Source organism: Grampus griseus (genome assembly GCF_964374135.1).
Source record: "Grampus griseus genome assembly, chromosome: 2".
In the NCBI taxonomy this organism is placed as follows: Eukaryota; Metazoa; Chordata; class Mammalia; order Artiodactyla; family Delphinidae; genus Grampus; species Grampus griseus.
In genome coordinates, this window is record NC_139018.1 from 106,389,229 (window position 1) to 106,408,132 (window position 18,904).

At 41.0% G+C, this 18,904-nt stretch overlaps 1 protein-coding gene across 1 annotated transcript in view; it reads left to right on the plus strand.

The window, feature by feature from the left end:
* The window catches only part of RAB8B (RAB8B, member RAS oncogene family), a 66,485-nt gene that overhangs the window by 35,766 nt on the left and 11,815 nt on the right, over positions 1 to 18,904 (plus strand). Inside the window, exons 2-3 of the mRNA XM_082647723.1 lie at positions 12,020 to 12,080; positions 15,155 to 15,215. Coding sequence (XP_082503849.1) covers positions 12,020 to 12,080; positions 15,155 to 15,215 — 122 coding nt within the window. The remainder of the gene's footprint in view (positions 1 to 12,019; positions 12,081 to 15,154; positions 15,216 to 18,904) is intronic.

Here is an 18,904-nt window from a genome sequence, read left to right on the forward strand (position 1 = left end):
TTTAAAAATAAATAAATAAATAAAAGTCAAGCCAAGGAGGTAGTAGGCGGCATAATCCTTTATCGCCCTATAAAGTTACAAAAATGTCTCAAGTATTTAGAGGTGGATGGCTGTATATGAGATATGCATAATAGGCTGGTAGAAATGTTTATTACATGCATGAAGGTTATAGGGTGTTGTCAACTTTAAACTTTTGTCTCGTAGGGAAGTGTGTTTACAAATCAGAATGATACAATCACCTGAAAAAGTTTTTCATTTTTGATTGGGAAAACTGTATTCTGTTTGTGCCATTTTTGTTGATTTTTGTCTCATCCTTTTGCTTGCATATACCCCATCTGTCTTTTTAAATCCTACTCATTAGCAATAGCTTATTATAATTATCCATCTGCTGGCTCCAATGAGCTGTAAGTGCTTCTTAATTTTACTGTACTTTTTGTGGCATTGATGTTGGTTTTGATCAAGAAAAGCCTTTTTTGCTAACTAGATTCAGAGCAGTGTGAGTTTGTAGTTTGTTTATTTTATAATCTCTGATCATCTTCCTTTTATCTAGAGAAAAGTCAGTGAAAGATGAGGATGGGAGGGGTGAAGTGGGTACTGTATGACTTTAGATGATTCTTCTCTTCCAGCCTCCAGTAATTTGGTTCAGACCCTTACCTTCTCCCCCATTATAAGATGATCTGTATTAACTGGCTGAGGAAAATTACTGAATTTTTACATTGTGCACCAATATAAGCTGAAACCTTAAACAAGTGATTTGGATATTTTCCAGGAAAATAATAAAATTGTAGCTAAAGTTTATTTCAGCCCTAGTTGCTAACTGGTATATTACATTGATAACGGTCTTTTTTGGTTTTCCTCTTTTATGAACTCATTCTCAAGGGGAAAATATATATCATTTGTTTTTAGTTAGTTGTACCATGTAATATTGTTGCTTAGTTATTTTTTTCTTTTTAGCTTTCATTTACCTCCAAACGAATGGAAAGTATGATACATAGTACTTGGAAAGATTTAAAGGATCAGTTTTGCTGCATTTTTGGTGCAACATCATTGGAATGTAGTTGTAATTTTTTCCAGTGGTAATTCCAGTGATTTGGCAGTATGGTTTTCCCATGGCAGTAATATGTAAAATCTGGGATTTGCTTTTTTATCTTCATCTTTTGAATAACCACAGTATTCCCTTCACCCTTAAATGAAACAGACCTGACCCTGAGTTGTCAAAGTACACACAAAGAAATTCCAGGTTTAGGACTCGTACTGGAGGGCTTTGCCTGTTACAAAGGTACAGTTTTTCAGAAACAGTGGATAGAGCAGAGGAGATGCAGCTGGTTTCATTGGGGAGCAGTTTGGTTCTTGGAGTGGTCATGAATTAATAACGGGAAAAGAGATGGAAATCTCAGAGGCATTCTGAACTTTTACCCTTCAAGGAAGTCTAGTTTATAAATTAGGCTTTTTACGAAGAGATTTTATTGAAGGGAAAACATCTGTTCATTGAAAGCTTTTAAAATCCACATTTTGACAACTTCAAGCACATTGCTACTTCCAGATTGAGTAACACTTAAAACACATTTCCTTTTGAAAGTGCAAGATTTGCAAAAGAGACTTGTGCATTCTTTGGCCATTCTCAAATTGTGAGTTGAATGCTGGGTAATCGCTGCTGGCTCCTTAATCAGATTTAAAATTCTCAATCCTTCCTAGGTGTTTCTGCATACTTTATCTGAGTTGTTGTAGCTGTATTATTACACCTTATTTGCCAATTCTGTTTTTCTCTCTTGACATTTTGGCAGCTCTAGCATTAAAACCCTTTCATTTGTAATTCAGTTATATTTTAGTAGTTATCATTTGGTATTATACTGATTTGTTGTTGTTTTTTTTTTCTTTACACTGGTGTGAAAGTGATGGTATTATAGTGATTTGTTATTTTGCCCTTTCGTTGCCCAAAGACATTTTAAGCGTTAATTAAATCTTTATATTTTAATTTATAAAGCCCTTTGAGACTCTCCAATATAGAGATTCCTTAAAGCTATTCTTTTTTTTTTTTTAATAAATTTACTTATTTATTTATTTTTGGCTGCATTGGGTCTTCATTGCTGCGTGTGGGCTTTCTCTAGTTGCGGCAAGCGGGGGCTACTCTTCCTTGCGGTGTGCGGGCTTCTCATTGCAGTGGCTTCTCTTGTTGTGGAGCACGGGCTCTAGGCGTGTGGGCTTCAGTAGTTGTGGCATGGAGGCTCAGTAGTTGTGGCTCACAGGCTCTAGAGCACAGGCTCAGTAGTTGTGGTACATGGGCTTAGTTGCTCTGCGGCATGTGAGATCTTCCCGGACCAGGGCTTGAACCCGTGTCCCTTGCGTTGGCAGGTGGATTCTCAACCACTGTGTCACCAAGGAAGTCCCTAAAGGCAATTCATTTTTTTTTAAGAATTTTAAAAAATATTTATTTTATGTATTTTTTTGGCTGCATCGGGTCTTAGTTGTGGCACGCAGGGTCTTCGTTGAGGCGTGCGGGATCTTTCGTTGAGGCGCGCGGGCTTCTCTCAAGTTGTAGCACGCGGGCTTTCTCTCTAGTTGTGATGTGCGGGTTTTCTGTCTCTAGTTGTGGTGCGCGGTGTCCAGAGTGCATGGGCTCTGTAGTTGAAACTCGTTGAGGCACGTGAGCTCAGTAGTTGTGGTGAGCGGGCTTTGTTACCCCGCGGCATGTGGGATCTTAGTTCCCTGACCAGGGATCGAACCCACGTCCCCTGCATTGGAAGGTGGATGGATTCTTTACCACTGGACCACCAGGGAAGTCCCTCCAAAGCTGTTCTTAAATGCACTGTTTTTGTATCTGTCAGGCATATGTTTATGGCTCAAAGAAAAATTAGTAAATCCTTCCTAATTTCTAGAATTAGTTTATGAATTTGTTATCTTTTGTTGGCATGATTAGATTTTATGGGTTCAGCTGTCTAATGAAGAATGCCAAGAATTGAATTTAATTCAGTAACAAGTAGGAAATTCCAAAACAGTGTAAAGATGTGCAGCTTCTTCAGCAGGAAGTGGTGATAAGTGTTACTGCTGATTTATACCGTAAATGGGGTTTCATTTACCACTTCCTATTCACAGAGTAGAAGAACCAAAGAAATCTGAAAACTTCTAGTCTGTCTTCTTTTGAGTGTATCAGGTGTCCTTTCCTTTAAGGGCAAATAATATTCGCAGACCACTTGTTAGTCCACCTTTAAAAAAAAAATCCCCCTTTTCTAATATTGGATTTAACAAAATTAACATATTTGGCTGCCAGTGATCATTTCACGCTGTTGTCAAAACGTCTTCTAAATTTACTTTTAATGTGTTTTTCCTTTTGAACTTTAGACTTTCTAATTCTCAAATAAGAAAACAGATAGTAAATTTGAATATAAGTGAATAAAATAAAAAATAGTTCTAAATATATGCAGCAAATTTGGCACTTGGTGGAAATGTGCTTTTATGAACTTATAGAGTATGTTTTTAAAACAGAACAATGCCTTGAATGCCTCTCTTTCAATCTAAGTAACATTCTTAACTTTATTTCTACTTTTACACATTTTTTCCAAGTCCCTTCTTTATTTTGGAAAAAAAATAGTTTAAAGCTTCAATCTATGACTCATATTTTATCCTATTTCATTAATCTCTTTTTCTAATTAGAGCTTTTAGCTAATTATCCTGAAGTCAGCTACTCTAAAATTTTATTATTCTCCATGTTTAAAAGTCCATAGAGGGCTTCCCTGGTGGCACAGTGGTTGAGAGTCCGCCTGCTGATGCAGGGAACACGGGTTCGTGCCCCCGTCCGGGAAGATCCCACATGCCGCTGAGCGGCTGGGCCCGTGAGCCCTGGCCGCTGAGCCTGCACGTCCGGAGCCTGTGCTCTGCAATGGGAGAGGCCACAACAGTGAGAGGCCTGTGTACCGCAAAAAAAGAAAAAAAAAAAAAAAGGTCCACAGAAAAAACATAAGCAATATATGGTTGTCAAAGTTTCAAAACTGGCAGGATCCATCTATTACTGTATCTTCATTATTAAAAATAAAAGTCTTGAGTAAGGAAGTGAATGTAACATTTCTTTAAAGTGGATTTCAATATTTGAGAAACTTTTTTTCTATTCCTGGAGTATCTCTGAAATGTAAATAGAGAAACCACAGAACTCATATTCAGATAGCCTGGAATCACAGATGTTTTTTGTTCCCTAATGTACTTTTGAAACAAAGTACATTTTTTTCTTTTTAACTGTAAAAGTGCAGTGTTAAACTTATACTTCTTAAAGTGGGTCAAAGGGGATAGATGACCTGTGTTTTTTCTCCCTCCATGTGCAACACTGGGGTAAACCCAGCATTGGAATCTTACACTTCTGTCATTCATTGAAAGGCTCAGTATCCCAGAAATCTGATTTTTTTTTTTCATGGCTCTCTTGACTTCAGCCAAATTGGACTTTTAGAAGAACATCAGTGGGAACCACATATCTAAAACTTCAGTTGAAGGAAGGTCCCTACTGTTTCTCCACCCCTGATTTTCCTGGGCCGGGCAAGGAAAAGTGACCAAGTGACCCAAGATAGAAGAGAGAGTTGTGTGTGTTGTGTTCTAACCTCCAGCACCCACAGAGCAAAAATAAATCAAGTCACAGCTTAAGCTGAAAGTTGAGACAACTCCCTGGCCCCCCAGAGTTCTGAAGGCCAGGAAAAGTCCTTCTTCGTACTCTTTTCCCACACTTAAGCAATGGTATCCTTTTACCCATTCACAAACCTGGGCAACCTCCCTGTTCTCTTGAAACAGTAAAGGTTTTGTTATTATATCTGTTGGCTGACTAATCTGACTTTGGTGTAAAAGAATTTTGTCCATCTGTTCGCTCTCCATGTTAAATCGAATCTAACTTGCGGAATGATAGGAGGCCCAAGACTGCTTATTCCAAACTCCTTTTCCCTTTAAGGTCTGTTAACTGTGGACTTGGGCCAAGTTCAAAGTTTCTGTCCCTTTCTTTTGCTGGTCAAGCCCTCCCTCCCGGTCCACCACTGGTTTCTGAGAACTGTGATTGATAAGCAGTGCTTTGGGCACGTGCTTGGTTCATATCCCTCGCTAGAGCCTCACTGCCAGCCTCTGCCAGGTCTTGTTCCTGTGCGTCGCCCTGAACAATGCAGAAGCCTCAAGTATACTCCACCTTCTCAGAGGTGCAGGGCAGACCCCTGCTCCCCCAGCCGAAGCCTCTTCCCTGTCGCATTAGAGGTGGAAAATCAGAGCTCCTCTGTTCCTCTCCCACGGTACCATTCCCAGCAGTGACCACATGTGTATTCCTCCCTTGTCCTTGGCCCACATGGAAGCTCCTTTTCCTCCAGTTGGGGAAGGAAATGTCCTTGATACCCCTACTGGAAATCTGAGTGGCCAGCACTCCTTGCAGCCCCAAGCCACTCATCTGTCCCCTCACTTTCTCAGCTTGATCCAGTCTTTCTGTCACCCTGTAACTGGTCACCAAGGGCTCAGTTTATTGAACTGAGCACCAAAGCCCTCTTTGTATTGAACAAGTTGGGGAGGGGGTGGTACCTGTTTTTCCCTGGCCTAAATCTTCTCAAGTGCCTTTCATCTCTCAAATTTGGTTTGATTTTTCTCCTGCCATGAATAAATGTGTGCCTCTCTATGTCATTTTTCCAGTAATTAGCCATTGCTTTTAAAAAATCATGAGCAAATTTAGGCATACAAAAGTATACCTAATGGAAAACACTCCCACGTTCATGTACCACCCCTCACTTTTAGAAATAATAAATAACAAGTAGAGTTGAAGTCCCTGTGAACCCCTGCCTAATCCCTCCTCTTCCGTTTCTCTCCAGAGGTAACAGCTATCCGGATTTTGTTGATAACCATTGTTGCGTATTTTTTTGTATTTTAATTACACGTGGATAGATGTATAAATGATCCATACTGTTGTTTTTGGTATTGAAATTTTACAGAAATGGTTTGACTCTGTGTGTATGTCTGCAGTTGCTCTTTTCACTGGACGTTGTTTTGAGCTTCATTCATGTTGACACACATGACTCTTGTTCACTGCTCCCTAGTATTTCCTTATATACCAAGGTATTCTTGGCGTTGTATACCAGGGCATTCCTGTTGTTGCTAGTGCTTTACTATGACCCGTAAAGAGGAGGCCTCCTCAGGGAGATGTGGACATTCTTGTATGCATCTCTTCAGGAAGGCCTGATCTTTAAATGCCCAAATTTGATTTTAACCCCGTTTTGAATTGGCCTTTGTGAATCTGGGTAAGTTGCTGCGTCTCCCTGAGCCTCAGTTTTCTTCAGCACAGGGGGGAGGACTGGACTAAATGGTCACTAGAATTCTGTGATTCCTTTCATTTTTCCCTCGGTGCCTCCTTATGCTACATAACATGTATCAGTGATGAGCAACCGTTTAGCATGAGAATCAATTCAGAAAAAATAAAAATCTATTAGTGAGTGTGTGTGTATGTTGTGTGTGTGTATTTAAATTCAGAATGAAAAATGGTTTTGAGTCCCTTGTGAATGTTTTCTTACAATTTAGATTTCCTATTTTATTGACTAGATAAATATTAATGAGAAAACTGGCGCTTCTTTAAAGCCATCAAAAAATTAATGTCAGGGCGTATTCAAGCAACATGGAAGCAACGATGGAGTCTTCTCTTGAGCATAGATGTTGGCTGTGCTGCCAGCCAGGTAGGCTGCATGAAGCCTGGTGGCTCATGGATTGCTCATGAGGTGGGATGACTCAGGGTTGTCATTTTGAACATGAATTATTGTATTATGTGCTGCCAAAAAATGATGCTTTCTAAAAGACTATTGAAATACAGGGGGCTTTGGACTTCCCTGGTGGCGCAGTAGTTAAGAATCCGCCTGCCAACGCAGGGGACACAGGTTCGAGCCGTGGTCCGGCAAGATCCCACGTGCCGCAGAGCAACTAAGCCCGTGCGCCACAGCTACTGAGCCCACGTGCCACAACTACTGAAGCCCATGCGCCTAGAGCCCGTCCTCCGCAGCAAGAGAAGGCACCACAATGAGAAGCCTGCGCACCGCAACGAAGAGTAGCCCCCGCTCGCCACAATTAGAGAAAGCCTGCGCGTAGCAACGAAGACCCAACACAGCCAAAGATAAATCAATAAATTTATTAAGAAAAAAGAAATACATGGGGCTTTTTGACCCTAAATGTAATCCTCTTCAGGAGCTATGTTTTTTGAGATTGTATAGTCGTTTTAAAGGGAGGAAAAAAAAATTGCTCCCTTACTGCTAGGATGAGCTTTGGTTCTTGCTGCTACCGATGACTGCCTCCTCCTTTGCAGTCTCTAATCATCTGGGACTAGAGCACAAGCCAGGTCTTTGGAGCTGTGGGCTTGGGAACTCTCCTAACAGCAAAGATCATGGTTTAGCCCAGAGATGTTGTGGCAGCTACTTGGGTTGCTCGTTGTCCTTTGTCTCCTTCTTGTTCATGGCTGAACATGAGGAGAAATTACCTTCAGAGAAGTACTGTAGTTATCATGAAATTTAATAACATTCGTGCCAGAGTAGTAGTGATAGCTGTTAGGATCTCTCTGTTTCATGTAGCTATGAATATAAACTTGTATTAAATAAACTTGTATTATTCTAACAGATATTATGATGGATCCAACAGCTTTCCCCTCTCTCCTATTTTTAGCAGGATCAGGGGGAGTGACCCAGCTCCAGGGATGGGCCTTGATTAATCTCAGTTTAGGGATGGGTTTAGATTAATCCAATCTTGGTAACTGCCCGGGGCAGTGATTAGTTGAGGAGCTCAGTCTTGGCCCCCAGAACATGACATTCCCTTGGTTATAAATCCAGAAATGAGACATGAAGGAAAGGTCACTGGAGGCTTTGGGGAAACATTTCCTCACTTTTAAGAGAGAGGCACAGGAAGATGATCTCTTTTCTTCTCAGTATTGCTCTTGTAGTCAGGAACTGCTATCAGTCAGAGGATGAAATTGATACTCCCACGAGGGCAGAGCCAAAGGAGATGCAGAGAAATGAGCCAGAACTACTGGATTGAGCCATCTCGGAACCTCAGCTTACCACTGGGCTTGTCATATGAGTCAACACATTACCTTAAGCTCGTTTGATTTGGGGTTTCTGTTATTTGCAGCAGAAAGCATCCTAATTGATATAATTATATTATCATTCTTATGACTGGTTATTCTTTTAATCCTGGAGTAGCCTCAGAAAGTTGTCTTTCCTTTATAGTAAGTATTAACACACTATATATTCTACTGATATCATTGTCAAAACTAATTGTAATGTAGAGATCTTCATTTTCTTAGTGTCATAAGATTTCTCAGCATCCCTACTATTCTCGCGAGTGTATGCTGACACAACTTTGAACTTGCAAGGTTTTCTTAGCTGTCTCCACACTTAGTAGAATTTAACCTTTACCTAGTTACACGGAGGTATTTAACCTTTCATTTAGGATCTACTGCATACATGTTTCTGTGTGCAACCTAACTGGCAAAGAGAGGATGGAACCCTTGCTTGATGTGAGAGCAATTCAGGACAGTATGTTAATAAACCCAATAACACAGTATTGAATTGCTGTGCAACAGCCAGGCCTGGAGGTAGGGATGGACAGGCCTGAGTGGAGAGGACCGCAGGGTAGAGTGGCACCCTCAGAGAAGGCTGCCGAGTGAGGTAGCCATGCACGGGCAGAGGGGAGGAGGTGCGGGGCCCAGTGAGAGAAACAGAGGCTGAAGTTGGAGAGAGGCTGGGAGGGTGGCGGCGTAGGGAGAGCGGTGCACCTGGGGGGAAGGCTGGATTGCCAGGCCGAGGAAGTTGGATCCATGGCTTCTTGAATAGGGAGGTGACATTACCACAGGGATTGTTGAAAGCTGTTCTCACAGTTGCATGCTGTGAACTGGGGAATCAGACCAGCAAGAGGTGTTGGCACAGCGCCCTGGGAGGCTATTACCATAATCCATGCATGAGGTGACAAGATCTGCCGGATAACGGCATCTGAATGTGTAATATCTTACATCTGTGTGGAATTTCAGAGTTCCCACAGCACAATCAAGCACATGATCTAATTTATCTAATGAGATTCTCTTAACCTTTTTTATGGATGAGAATGTGGAGGTTCAGAACAGATAGGCAACCTCCTAAAAGTTATTAATGACAGAACCCAACCTACAGTCTAGGACTTTTTTTTTTTTTTTTTCGGTACGCGGGCCTCTCACTGTCGTGGCCTCTCCCGTTGTGAGCACAGGCTCTGGACGCGCAGGCTTAGCAGCCATGGCTCACGGGCCCAGCCGCTCCGCGGCATGTGGGATCTTCCCGGACCAGAGCACGAACCCGCGTCCCTTGCATCGGCAGGCGGACTCTCAACCACTGCGCCACCAGGGAAGCCCACAGTCTAGGTCTTTTGACTTCCAGGGCCAAGGCTTTTCAATAATAACATAAGTGATATTTCCCATTTTTAGTGAAATTCAAGTTGTGTTAATTTGACTGTGCTCTACAGCATTTGTCTGTCACCTGGCTCCTGAAAGCAGCATCAGCCAAAGCTAAATACCAGTTCACAACTCTTATAAAATGTTGAAAACCTCTGAATAGTGAACAGACGGTTAAGTATCACAGATAATGGTAGAACCTCCTCCAATAACAGAAAGGTAATCCTTCTAACAAATACAAAAAACAAAAGTCTGGGTCAGTAGAAAGTTTCCTCAATGTTTCACGTGAATGGAGAGTAACTGAGACTTAAGGGCGCCTCAAAATGGCTTTGTTGAATGAAGGTGGAAAAGTTGCCCATGACTCCTGACTACAGGTAAAAACAACCTTGAAAGAACCGGAGTTACATCTTAATAAAATAGAATAAGGAAAAGTATTCATTTGGCAGGCATTTTGATAGACATCATCTTTTACTTAAAATGTGAATGAACTATTAAAAGATGGAATGTTGGATGACTTTAGTCTTCCAGTTAAGAAAGTTATTTTCTGAAGATACAGTAAGTATTTTGAAAGTCATGAATTTTTCTTCTTTTTTACTGTGCTAAAAAAAACCCATACACACACATAAAATAAAGTTTACCATCTTAACCATTTTTTCAGTGATCAGTTCAGTAGTATTAAGTATATTTACATTGTTGTGAAATAGATCTCCAGAAATTTTTCATCTTGCAAATCTGAAACTTTATGCCCATTAAACAACAGCTCTCCTGCCCCGCCCCCTCCCTTCAGCCCTTCATAACCACCATTCTATTTTCTGTTGCTATGAATTTTGAAAATTGTGAATTTTTAAAAAATGTTAACATCAAGAAACATCCATTTCTTGCCTACCGCGTGTTTGGCATTGTTCTTGATGCGAGGACCAAAAAGAGATAGAGGCTAGAGAGAATCCCTAGAGGGTCTTTGTTACACTGGATTTGGAGATATATAAAAAGATAAATCACAATAAAAATGTGTTAAATGAATGATGGCCACAGTGAATTCTGTGTGATGCTGACAATAATATTTGTGCTGTGTTGCTCAGTTTTGCTTCAGTGACTGCAGACCCTGCAATACTGAGGTACCTTACAGGAGGAAATGTGAGCCAGATAACCTGGGGGTATTGGGTATGAGATTGTATTTGTTAACATTACATGGTTATTAGTGAAGGGAAAGAATAAGAAGCTGTTCTGCTGGATTAGCTTGGGTGTGATTGTTGCGTATTTCAAGATTCACAAGCGTACCTGAAAAGATTCCCTGGGGGAAAAGTGCCACGCAGAGAAGAAGGGGCGAATCCACTTGGTTTACGCCTTTGCCATATATGAAGCTGGAGCCGGCAAGCAGCCTTTTTGGGCGTTCTCAGTGTTAATATGTAGAAATACTGTAATAATGTAGCCGTTGAAGGCTTTTCTCCCTCAAAATAGCTGCAGTTAATGTTTCAGTCACTTTAGAGGATGCATAATTGACTGTTTTCTTGAAATGTCTTGGAAACCGCTTTAAGGGGCTCTACAGAGAATGTGAAGGAGTAGAAACATCTGAAACAAAGCTGAGTAGCCAGATGATGAGGATTTAGCAAATTGCAAGCGAGCTGTATTCACTGACTGGTCCCTTCAGAAAGAGCAGCAGCCTGTTCCTGTTCAATGGTAGAGGATGCTGGTATTTGTGAGCGACTTTGTGGTTCTTTGTAGTTGAAATTGCTGAGTTAAGTTTTGAGCTACCATAGTGGGGGGAAATAGGTGAGGGAGGGGTTGAACTGTTGAGTGCTGGAGCCACAAATGACTTTCACATGCTACCTGTCAGGCTGGTTGAGTGCCTTCTTAGCTTTGGCTTCAGGTTGGAATCACTTGGGGAGCTTTAAAAATTACTAGTGCGCAGATACCATCCTTGACCAATTAAGTCAGAATCTCAGAATTTGGGGAAGGGAGCAGGCCTAGTCATGAGTATTTTTCTTTTTCTTTTAAGTTCTTGAGGTAATTCTAAAGTGCAGCCAGGGCTCAAAGCCCTTTTAGCTATTTCAGCACTAGCCAGAAAGATGCAGGGAACATTTATTAACGTGTATGTGAAGTACTTGCTAACTGTATAAAATAAATATGCAGGCTTTCTCATCCCTGCCTTCAGATAGGTGGGGTTTTTTTTTTCTTTCTTTTAGCCAGTTGCAGATTCTAAAGAAACAAATGGAAGGAGGTGGAAATAAAACAAAAAGAGGCCTCAACAGCCTTCTTTAGGGAAGGACGGGGCACGAGGGGTGGGTAGGAAGCTTTGTTTATCTGTATTTCAGGAAGTGGAAAATATGGCATGTTCTCCATCTATCTAAATTATGTACCTTTGAGGGATGTGTTCCATTTGTGTCAAAATAATGAGGCATATAATACGCTTCATTTAACATGTGTGGGAATTCTTTGCAGAGTAATTAGCATTCCTTTCTTCAGCCTGTATTCAGAGGAAACATACCATTCACACCCTCTCTGTGTTCACATTTTCCAGTGCGTTGGAGAGCTTTTTTTCAAAAGAAATCTTTGTCCTTTTCCTAATAAGCCTTGGATTATATTTGAAGAAATTTAGCATGTCTTTCTTTCTTTTTCTGGCAGGAATTGATTTTAAAATCAGAACGATAGAACTAGATGGAAAGAAAATTAAGCTTCAGATATGGTAAGTAAAAAAAAATATATGCACACAGCATTTCTACCTTAATCAGGAATTGAATGTGGGAATTAAAAGGTGAATTGTGGTAAATTAGAGGTACCGTTTGGTAGCTAAAACTTCTTTATCAGAACCAAGGGGAAATGGGTAGGTGTTCAAAGGTGTCTTCACCAAGAGTGGGATGGTAAGGATGATATCACTAAGTCTCACAGCCAGGAGAAATTTGAGAGCTCATTCTTCCAAAATGCTAATTTTATAGGGGAGGAAACTAAAATTCTAAAGCGTGTCAGTTATTTTTCCATTGTAGTTGTTGCAGCTATGAAATCAGATAAGGCAAAGTAGGCAAGTGGTAGGAACCCCAAAGTTCCTACCCCAAAGTGCTGATCTGGAGTCCAGCCTCTAAACTAGGGACTTGGTGTTCTTTGCTTCCCTTCTTAGGGACTACTTGTCCTCATTTGTAAATTGATTGGTCAGACTGATGACATCTGAGTTCCCTTCCAGCTCAGATATTTTCTCATTTATTTGCATATTTCTTCTCCTTAAATAAAAAATGGGGAACACTGCACTGGGGAATAAGGAAGGGAAAAGGCATGCCTGTCATCTCTCGTGTTATAATATGCAAGGCAAAGATCTCACGATCAGCCAACTCCGACTGGTTAATTCCTCAAGAATTTGTCACACTACAGTGAATAAATATGGTTCCTGCAGATTGCCTGGTTGAATATTTTTGGCTTGAACTCAAACTCTTAGATTTTTTCTTTTTTTTAACCTCTTTAATTGCTTTCAGTGTAGGGCCTTCCATGGAGCCACATAGATTTGGAGCCTTGAGGAAGGTTTTGGATGATGTTCACTGACCTAATGTGTGACAATAACAGCAGGAAACAAAGCTTAGAAATTTAGAGCATCATAGACGTAAGAAGGAAGCAGGGCAAAATAATAAAGTAATACATATATATCAGCTTTTTCCATAGGCTGTTTTTCTTCTTTGAACTTCAGAACCGGGATAGAACTAGAACCTTATATTGAAATCCGCCAGCCTTTCTTTTATAGGAAACTGGGACTTAGAGGGGTTAAGTTCATCTGAAGGCATATGTCTGGGTTAGTGATGGAGCTGGGACAACTACCCAAATCTCCTGGAACCTTGTGTCAGCTTCATGTATTAGCCTTGTGTAGAGGGTTCCCCGTATACTTCACTGGAAAACATTGTGTAGGTCACCACAAGCTACTCTTCTCATCTGTTGGTATTTAATAAGAGTCAAATATTTTAAAGAAAAAAAAATTTTTTTTAAGGGGGAAGCAAAGAGAATCTCTGACTCTATGCTGTACAGTCCTGATCATAACAATAAGGAATGTTTCTAGGAGCCTGTGGGTAATCAGCTAATTAGAACCCCATGGCACTATTTATCAGTCCTCTTGGCAGCAAAGTAGTCTCCATTTAATCTTCATGACCTGCATTTAGGATGCCAAATGCATCCTTGCTGCAGAGCTGGTTCTAAATCAAGTAGCATGTTAGAATCAAAATATGGTTATTCTGGGCTTCCCTGGTGGCACAGTGGTTAAGAATCCACCTGCCAATTCAGGAGACACTGGTTCGAGCCCTAGTCCGGGAAGATCCCACGTGACATGGAGTGACTAAGCCCGTGCGCCACAACTACTGAGCCTGTGCTCTAGGGCCCACATGCCACAACTGCTGAAGCCCACACACCTAGAGCCCGTGCTCCGCAACAAGAGAAGCCACCGCAATGAGAAGCCCGCGCACCGCAATGAAGAGTAGCCCCCGCTCGCCGCAGCTAGAGAAGCCCGTGCGCAGCAACGAAGACCCAACGCGGCCAAAAATAAATAAATAAATAAAAAATATATGGTTAGTCTGCTCAACGGTGTTTGGCCCCTGTTTTCCTCATGATTTGTTTGCTGAGTCCCAAACAAGTGCCTGTGTATCTAATCCTGATCGGTGAGAGGATGGCAGGATAAGATGATGGTACTGTGAGGCCAGGGCCTGCACTAAACAGCCAAGGCCTAGAATGCTTGAGTCTCATTCAAGGGTATGAGCTGTTTAGTGGCAGAACTGGGACCACAGCCCACCTGAGCCTGTTTCCTTTTCTGTAGAACAGGGATGATGGTAATACCACCACATTGGGCTGTGGTGGGCATCATTTGAGCACCATGTGAAAGTATTTTATGTAAGGTATACATTTTATGTAAGGTATACATAAATGGTAAGGTATTTATTAATGTTTTAAATTTACTATATTTCCCTTAGGCCTTTATCTCATTTGAGTTTGGTGTGTGTTAGATTTTTAGTATATTTCCACAAATGCTTCTTTTTTAGTGTATTTCCACAAATGCTTTTTTTTTCTTTTAGGAATATTGATTTTTCCCAGATATCAAGGAAACTTGACTTCCTTTATAGGGGTTGCTTTGGTAAATGTAATTCGAAATGTTGGCATTTTTCAGAATGTATTCAAATGGTACGTCATCCTCCAAAAAAGCAAGAATAAATGCAAGTTGATGTAATTTTGAGGTATTGTTCATATTTTGAAGTCTTTGTCAACAATTATGTGTTGAACTCCATGGTCTCATTTAATCATGGGCTCTAGAGCTGAAAAAGTTCTTGAGGAGACTCATTTTAGTGTGCTCTGCAGAGCAGAATTTACACGGTAGTAAGTCCAGCCCAACTGCTTGCTTGGTACAGAAATCAGACTTTCAGTCAAGAGAGCAAAGTGCCTTAATCATTGGGCATTTATAAAAAGGATTAGAACTGCCTCTAGGAGTCCAAGAATTTAGAACTATTCTCTATTCTGTTCCTCATCTGACTGACGAACACATGCCAGTTCCTAGCAGGACCATGCATTTTCCTGTTGATGCTTTTGTCATCAAGGTCCAAGTTTTTCACCCAAGTCATTGTGAGCTCCCAACAGGCTTCCAGAGGCGCAACAGGCTCCCTTTGTGTCTCGTTCCCCATCTCCCTGAAACCACTGCATTTGTGAGCAGACCACCATTATATCTCCTACAGCTTCGAGTGTCTCCTCAGCGATACTTGTGATGACTTTGCAAACCACTCTCTCCTTTGTTTTAAATTTTAGGGACACAGCGGGTCAGGAAAGATTTCGAACCATCACGACAGCATACTATAGAGGAGCTATGGTGAGTGTGTTTTAGGGTTTTGTGGAAGTAAAACATGAATATTCATTTGTCAAGTTTGTAGGATTCAAGCTAGAGTCTAGTACATTGGAGAAAATAGATTTTTTGACGTGCAAACAAGACATTTAAAGGGTTTTTTACGTTTTGTGTTTAGTAGCTGTGTACTCTACCATTGGTCTTCATTATATTAATCATGTAATTAGCTTGGAGATGTTTTAGAACTCCTCCACACATTCTGAGTGATCGTATATTTTTGTGCTTTGTCCTTTTATTAATACCTTTGCCAAATCTTAGCAAAACACAAGCCCTGTGACTAAATATTCATTTCTTGCACCCTCTCCCCATTCAGCCCTGCCACCATCATCCCTTATCTCTCACCAGGTCCACAACATCCACTCCTATTGGCTCATCTCTCTGGAGTCTCCTCCACCAGCATTCTGCCAGCTGGCCAGGAAGTAGCCAAATGATCTGTGACTCTCTGAGGCTTAGAATCTGGTGAATCTTGACTACCAGGTCCTTCTGTGCTATATCCTAGCCTTATCCTTGTTATCATAACCTCGTCACTTGGCTCTTTTCCGTCCTAAGATGCTTCATCTATACAACCCATTATACTGTTGGCTCAGGGTAGATTCTGTGTGGTGCTGTGAGTACAGTGGTGAGTAAGGTAGCTTAGAAGCTGAGCTCTATGGAACCAAGCCTAAAACGTCTGAACCAGAACAGGGCTTTATCTCTGGCTTTTAGGCCTAAGCCAGGTATAACTTGGAGCTTTAAATGATGATGAAACCCAATATGCTTTGGGAGTCTTGGAAAGTTGAAAAGTTGAGATCACATAGCCCAGCCTAGTAGACTCTGGGGTGCCAGCTGCCAACTTACCCAGCTCATTGCGTAAAAGACCGTTGTGCTTCTGAGAGTGGTGTGGACGTGACGGAGCTGTAGGGGTCTTAGCTGTCCCTTTGCTGCAGGAAGGTGCGATCTGAATTCACAGATCCCTCTATTATCATGCTGCTCTCTCTTCCTCCTCCACTGCCACTCACCCTCCAGTATTTGAGTGCCAGTGACATCCCCACACAGAAGTTGGGGATTCCTTTTGGGAATTCCTTTTTGAAGCTCTACCACCTTGGGACTCTATACCACTAACCATTTTATATGTATGTGTTCTCCACCCTATAATACTTTGAAGATTGTAAAAGGTCATCCTTTTAAGAAGGGCAGTTGTCAGCTACTCTCTGCTTAGATTGGAATCAAAGGGAAGGGACTTATCTTGTGTGGAGAAGTTTGTTTGTTGTTTATTTCCTCCAGAAAGGATTTTGGGGGTAAATAAGAACATCTTAACAGGGATGATTTAGAATAGTTTATAGGTAATTTTGATTAGAGGCATCTTATAAACACAGGCCTTTATATTGACCAATTTCTTTATTTTCTAGGAATGATGTATTGATACCACTTGCAAGCTTGTTTTCAATACAGAGTGGGCAAGAACACTTAGAATGTGGAGCAAGTGTCTTCCTTGGCTGTGTAGCTCTAGTTCATGGTATAAGGAAAGAGATCATTGAAATGTGTTCTTTAATTTAGATTTCATTTATCTACTGCCTAGCCTTTTTTCACATTACTGCAAATAATTAGACATTGTTGCTGTTCTAAGATATCTTGTCCTTTTCATTTTGAAGGTAGGGATTTTTGTCTCTTGCTTTACTACGAATGCCAGTGCCTTACACATAGTAGATGCTCAATAAATACTTGCTGAAGGAGTGAATCAGTGAACAATTTCAGACCTAGAAACAATCTTAGATACATGTTCAGGAAATCCTGCTCTACTTGAGTCTTGGATCCCGCGTGTCATCTGTTCCAGTGGGATGTGGGGCCGTTGTGTTCTCATTTCAACAGGTGGTGGTTCTGGCAGGTTTAGTTTGGTTGGCTCAGGTATGCAGCGTTTTGGTAAGCACAGTACTGAGTCTGACACCATGGCAGAGTCCTTTGGTCTGTTTCAAACTATTGAGCAACATTTGTAGGCATAGCAGTAACCCTGACGGACAATCTGGCTTTGGGGGGAAAAGGCGCCATATCATTGCATTATCGCCATTTCTCAGTACTGTCTTGTGAACTCTTAGGAGGCCGTTGTTGTTAAAGGTATGTATACTAGATATATAAGGTTTTTACCTGGTATACCGGAACTTGTATTTCCAGCTGATTCGTAATATCAATTAGCTTACAAACATAGGGAATAGTCAAAGGGTTTCTGCTACTCAAACCAAAGATATAAATTAATAATTGTTGCCAATTATTGAGTCCAAGCTGTGTCCTGGATTCTAGGTAAAGTACTTTACAAATAACATCTCAGTAGATCCTCAAAAATCCATTGTGGAAGATGTGCTGTCTTCATTTCCCAAACGCAGACTGAGAGGGATAAAATAACTTCTCCAGGATCTCCCAGGTAGCATGCGGTGGAGCCCAGACCTGATACCTCTGACTCCAGAATCTGTGCCCTTAACCACTACACTGTGTTCACACTTCCTGTGCTAACCACCCAGAGTGCTACTTGACAGACAGCAGTAAAGATCAAGGTTGTCCACATAGCCCAAAGGGAAGTAAAGCTCCGGCAGTGTTTTGCTTAATTTTACTATTGTAGGTAGCTAAGCTGTTTGAATCAGGAATTATTCAGATTGCATTTTGAGACTTTTAAAAATTATGGTAAGATATATGTAACATAAAATTTAACATTTAAGTGTACAGTTCTCCACTTTGATTTTTTTTTTTTTAATTACCTTGGTAATTGTAAAATCTACTTTACAGTGTAGCCAAAGTTAAACATTTGCATTTGAGGCTAGGAGGAGGGAGGATAGAGAAGAATGTTGTTTGTCATTTAAATTTAAATAATTATGTATATTTTTCTGGTTGTCAGAAGGTTACGTGTAGTATAGAAAGCTTTGAAAATCCTAAGAAATCATCTAAAATCCCACCACCATAAGAGATAGCTTCTGTTAACATTTTACTATGTTTCCCGGATTCTTTTATCTATGTGTATTTTATATGATTTACATTTATTTACATTTATATTTTGTATTTATTTACAAAGTTGGAAGCCAGACCCTGAAAGACTTTGCCTGCTATTTAAGGAATTTTAGTTATGAGTACAATGGCGAGATGCCAAAGGATTTTAAGCAATGAAGTGATAACTCTGGTACCCTCATGGAGAGTGGATTAGAGGAGGTTAAGAATGAAAGCAGGGAGACGTAAGTCATCCAGGTAAAGGCTAATTGATGAGAATGTGAGTAAGGCCTTGCGTGTGGGGTATCAGACTGTGGAAATGTGGAGGTTTTTGAGTCTACAGGACTTAGTGACTGACTAGTGGTGGAGCAGATTACTCCCAAGGGTCTGCTTGGGCTGGCTGGCAGGGATGTATTGCCCTTCTTCAAAACGAGAGTACAAGGAGGAAGAGAAGATTTGAAGGGGACAAAGACAACTTCCTATTTCACTTAGTTGAGTTTTCGGTGACCACAGGGGCCATCTGGGAGCCGATGCCCTGTCAGTGTTCTCCAAGGCACACCTGACCCCTGTCTGTGTCTTCAGCCTCATCTTGTGCCCTTCTCCCATTGGATCTGGGCACTCTTGCCAGGCTGACAGTCTTTTTTTTTTATATAATTTAAATTTATTTATTTTTGGCTGTGTTGGGTCTTCGTTTCTGTGCGAGGGCT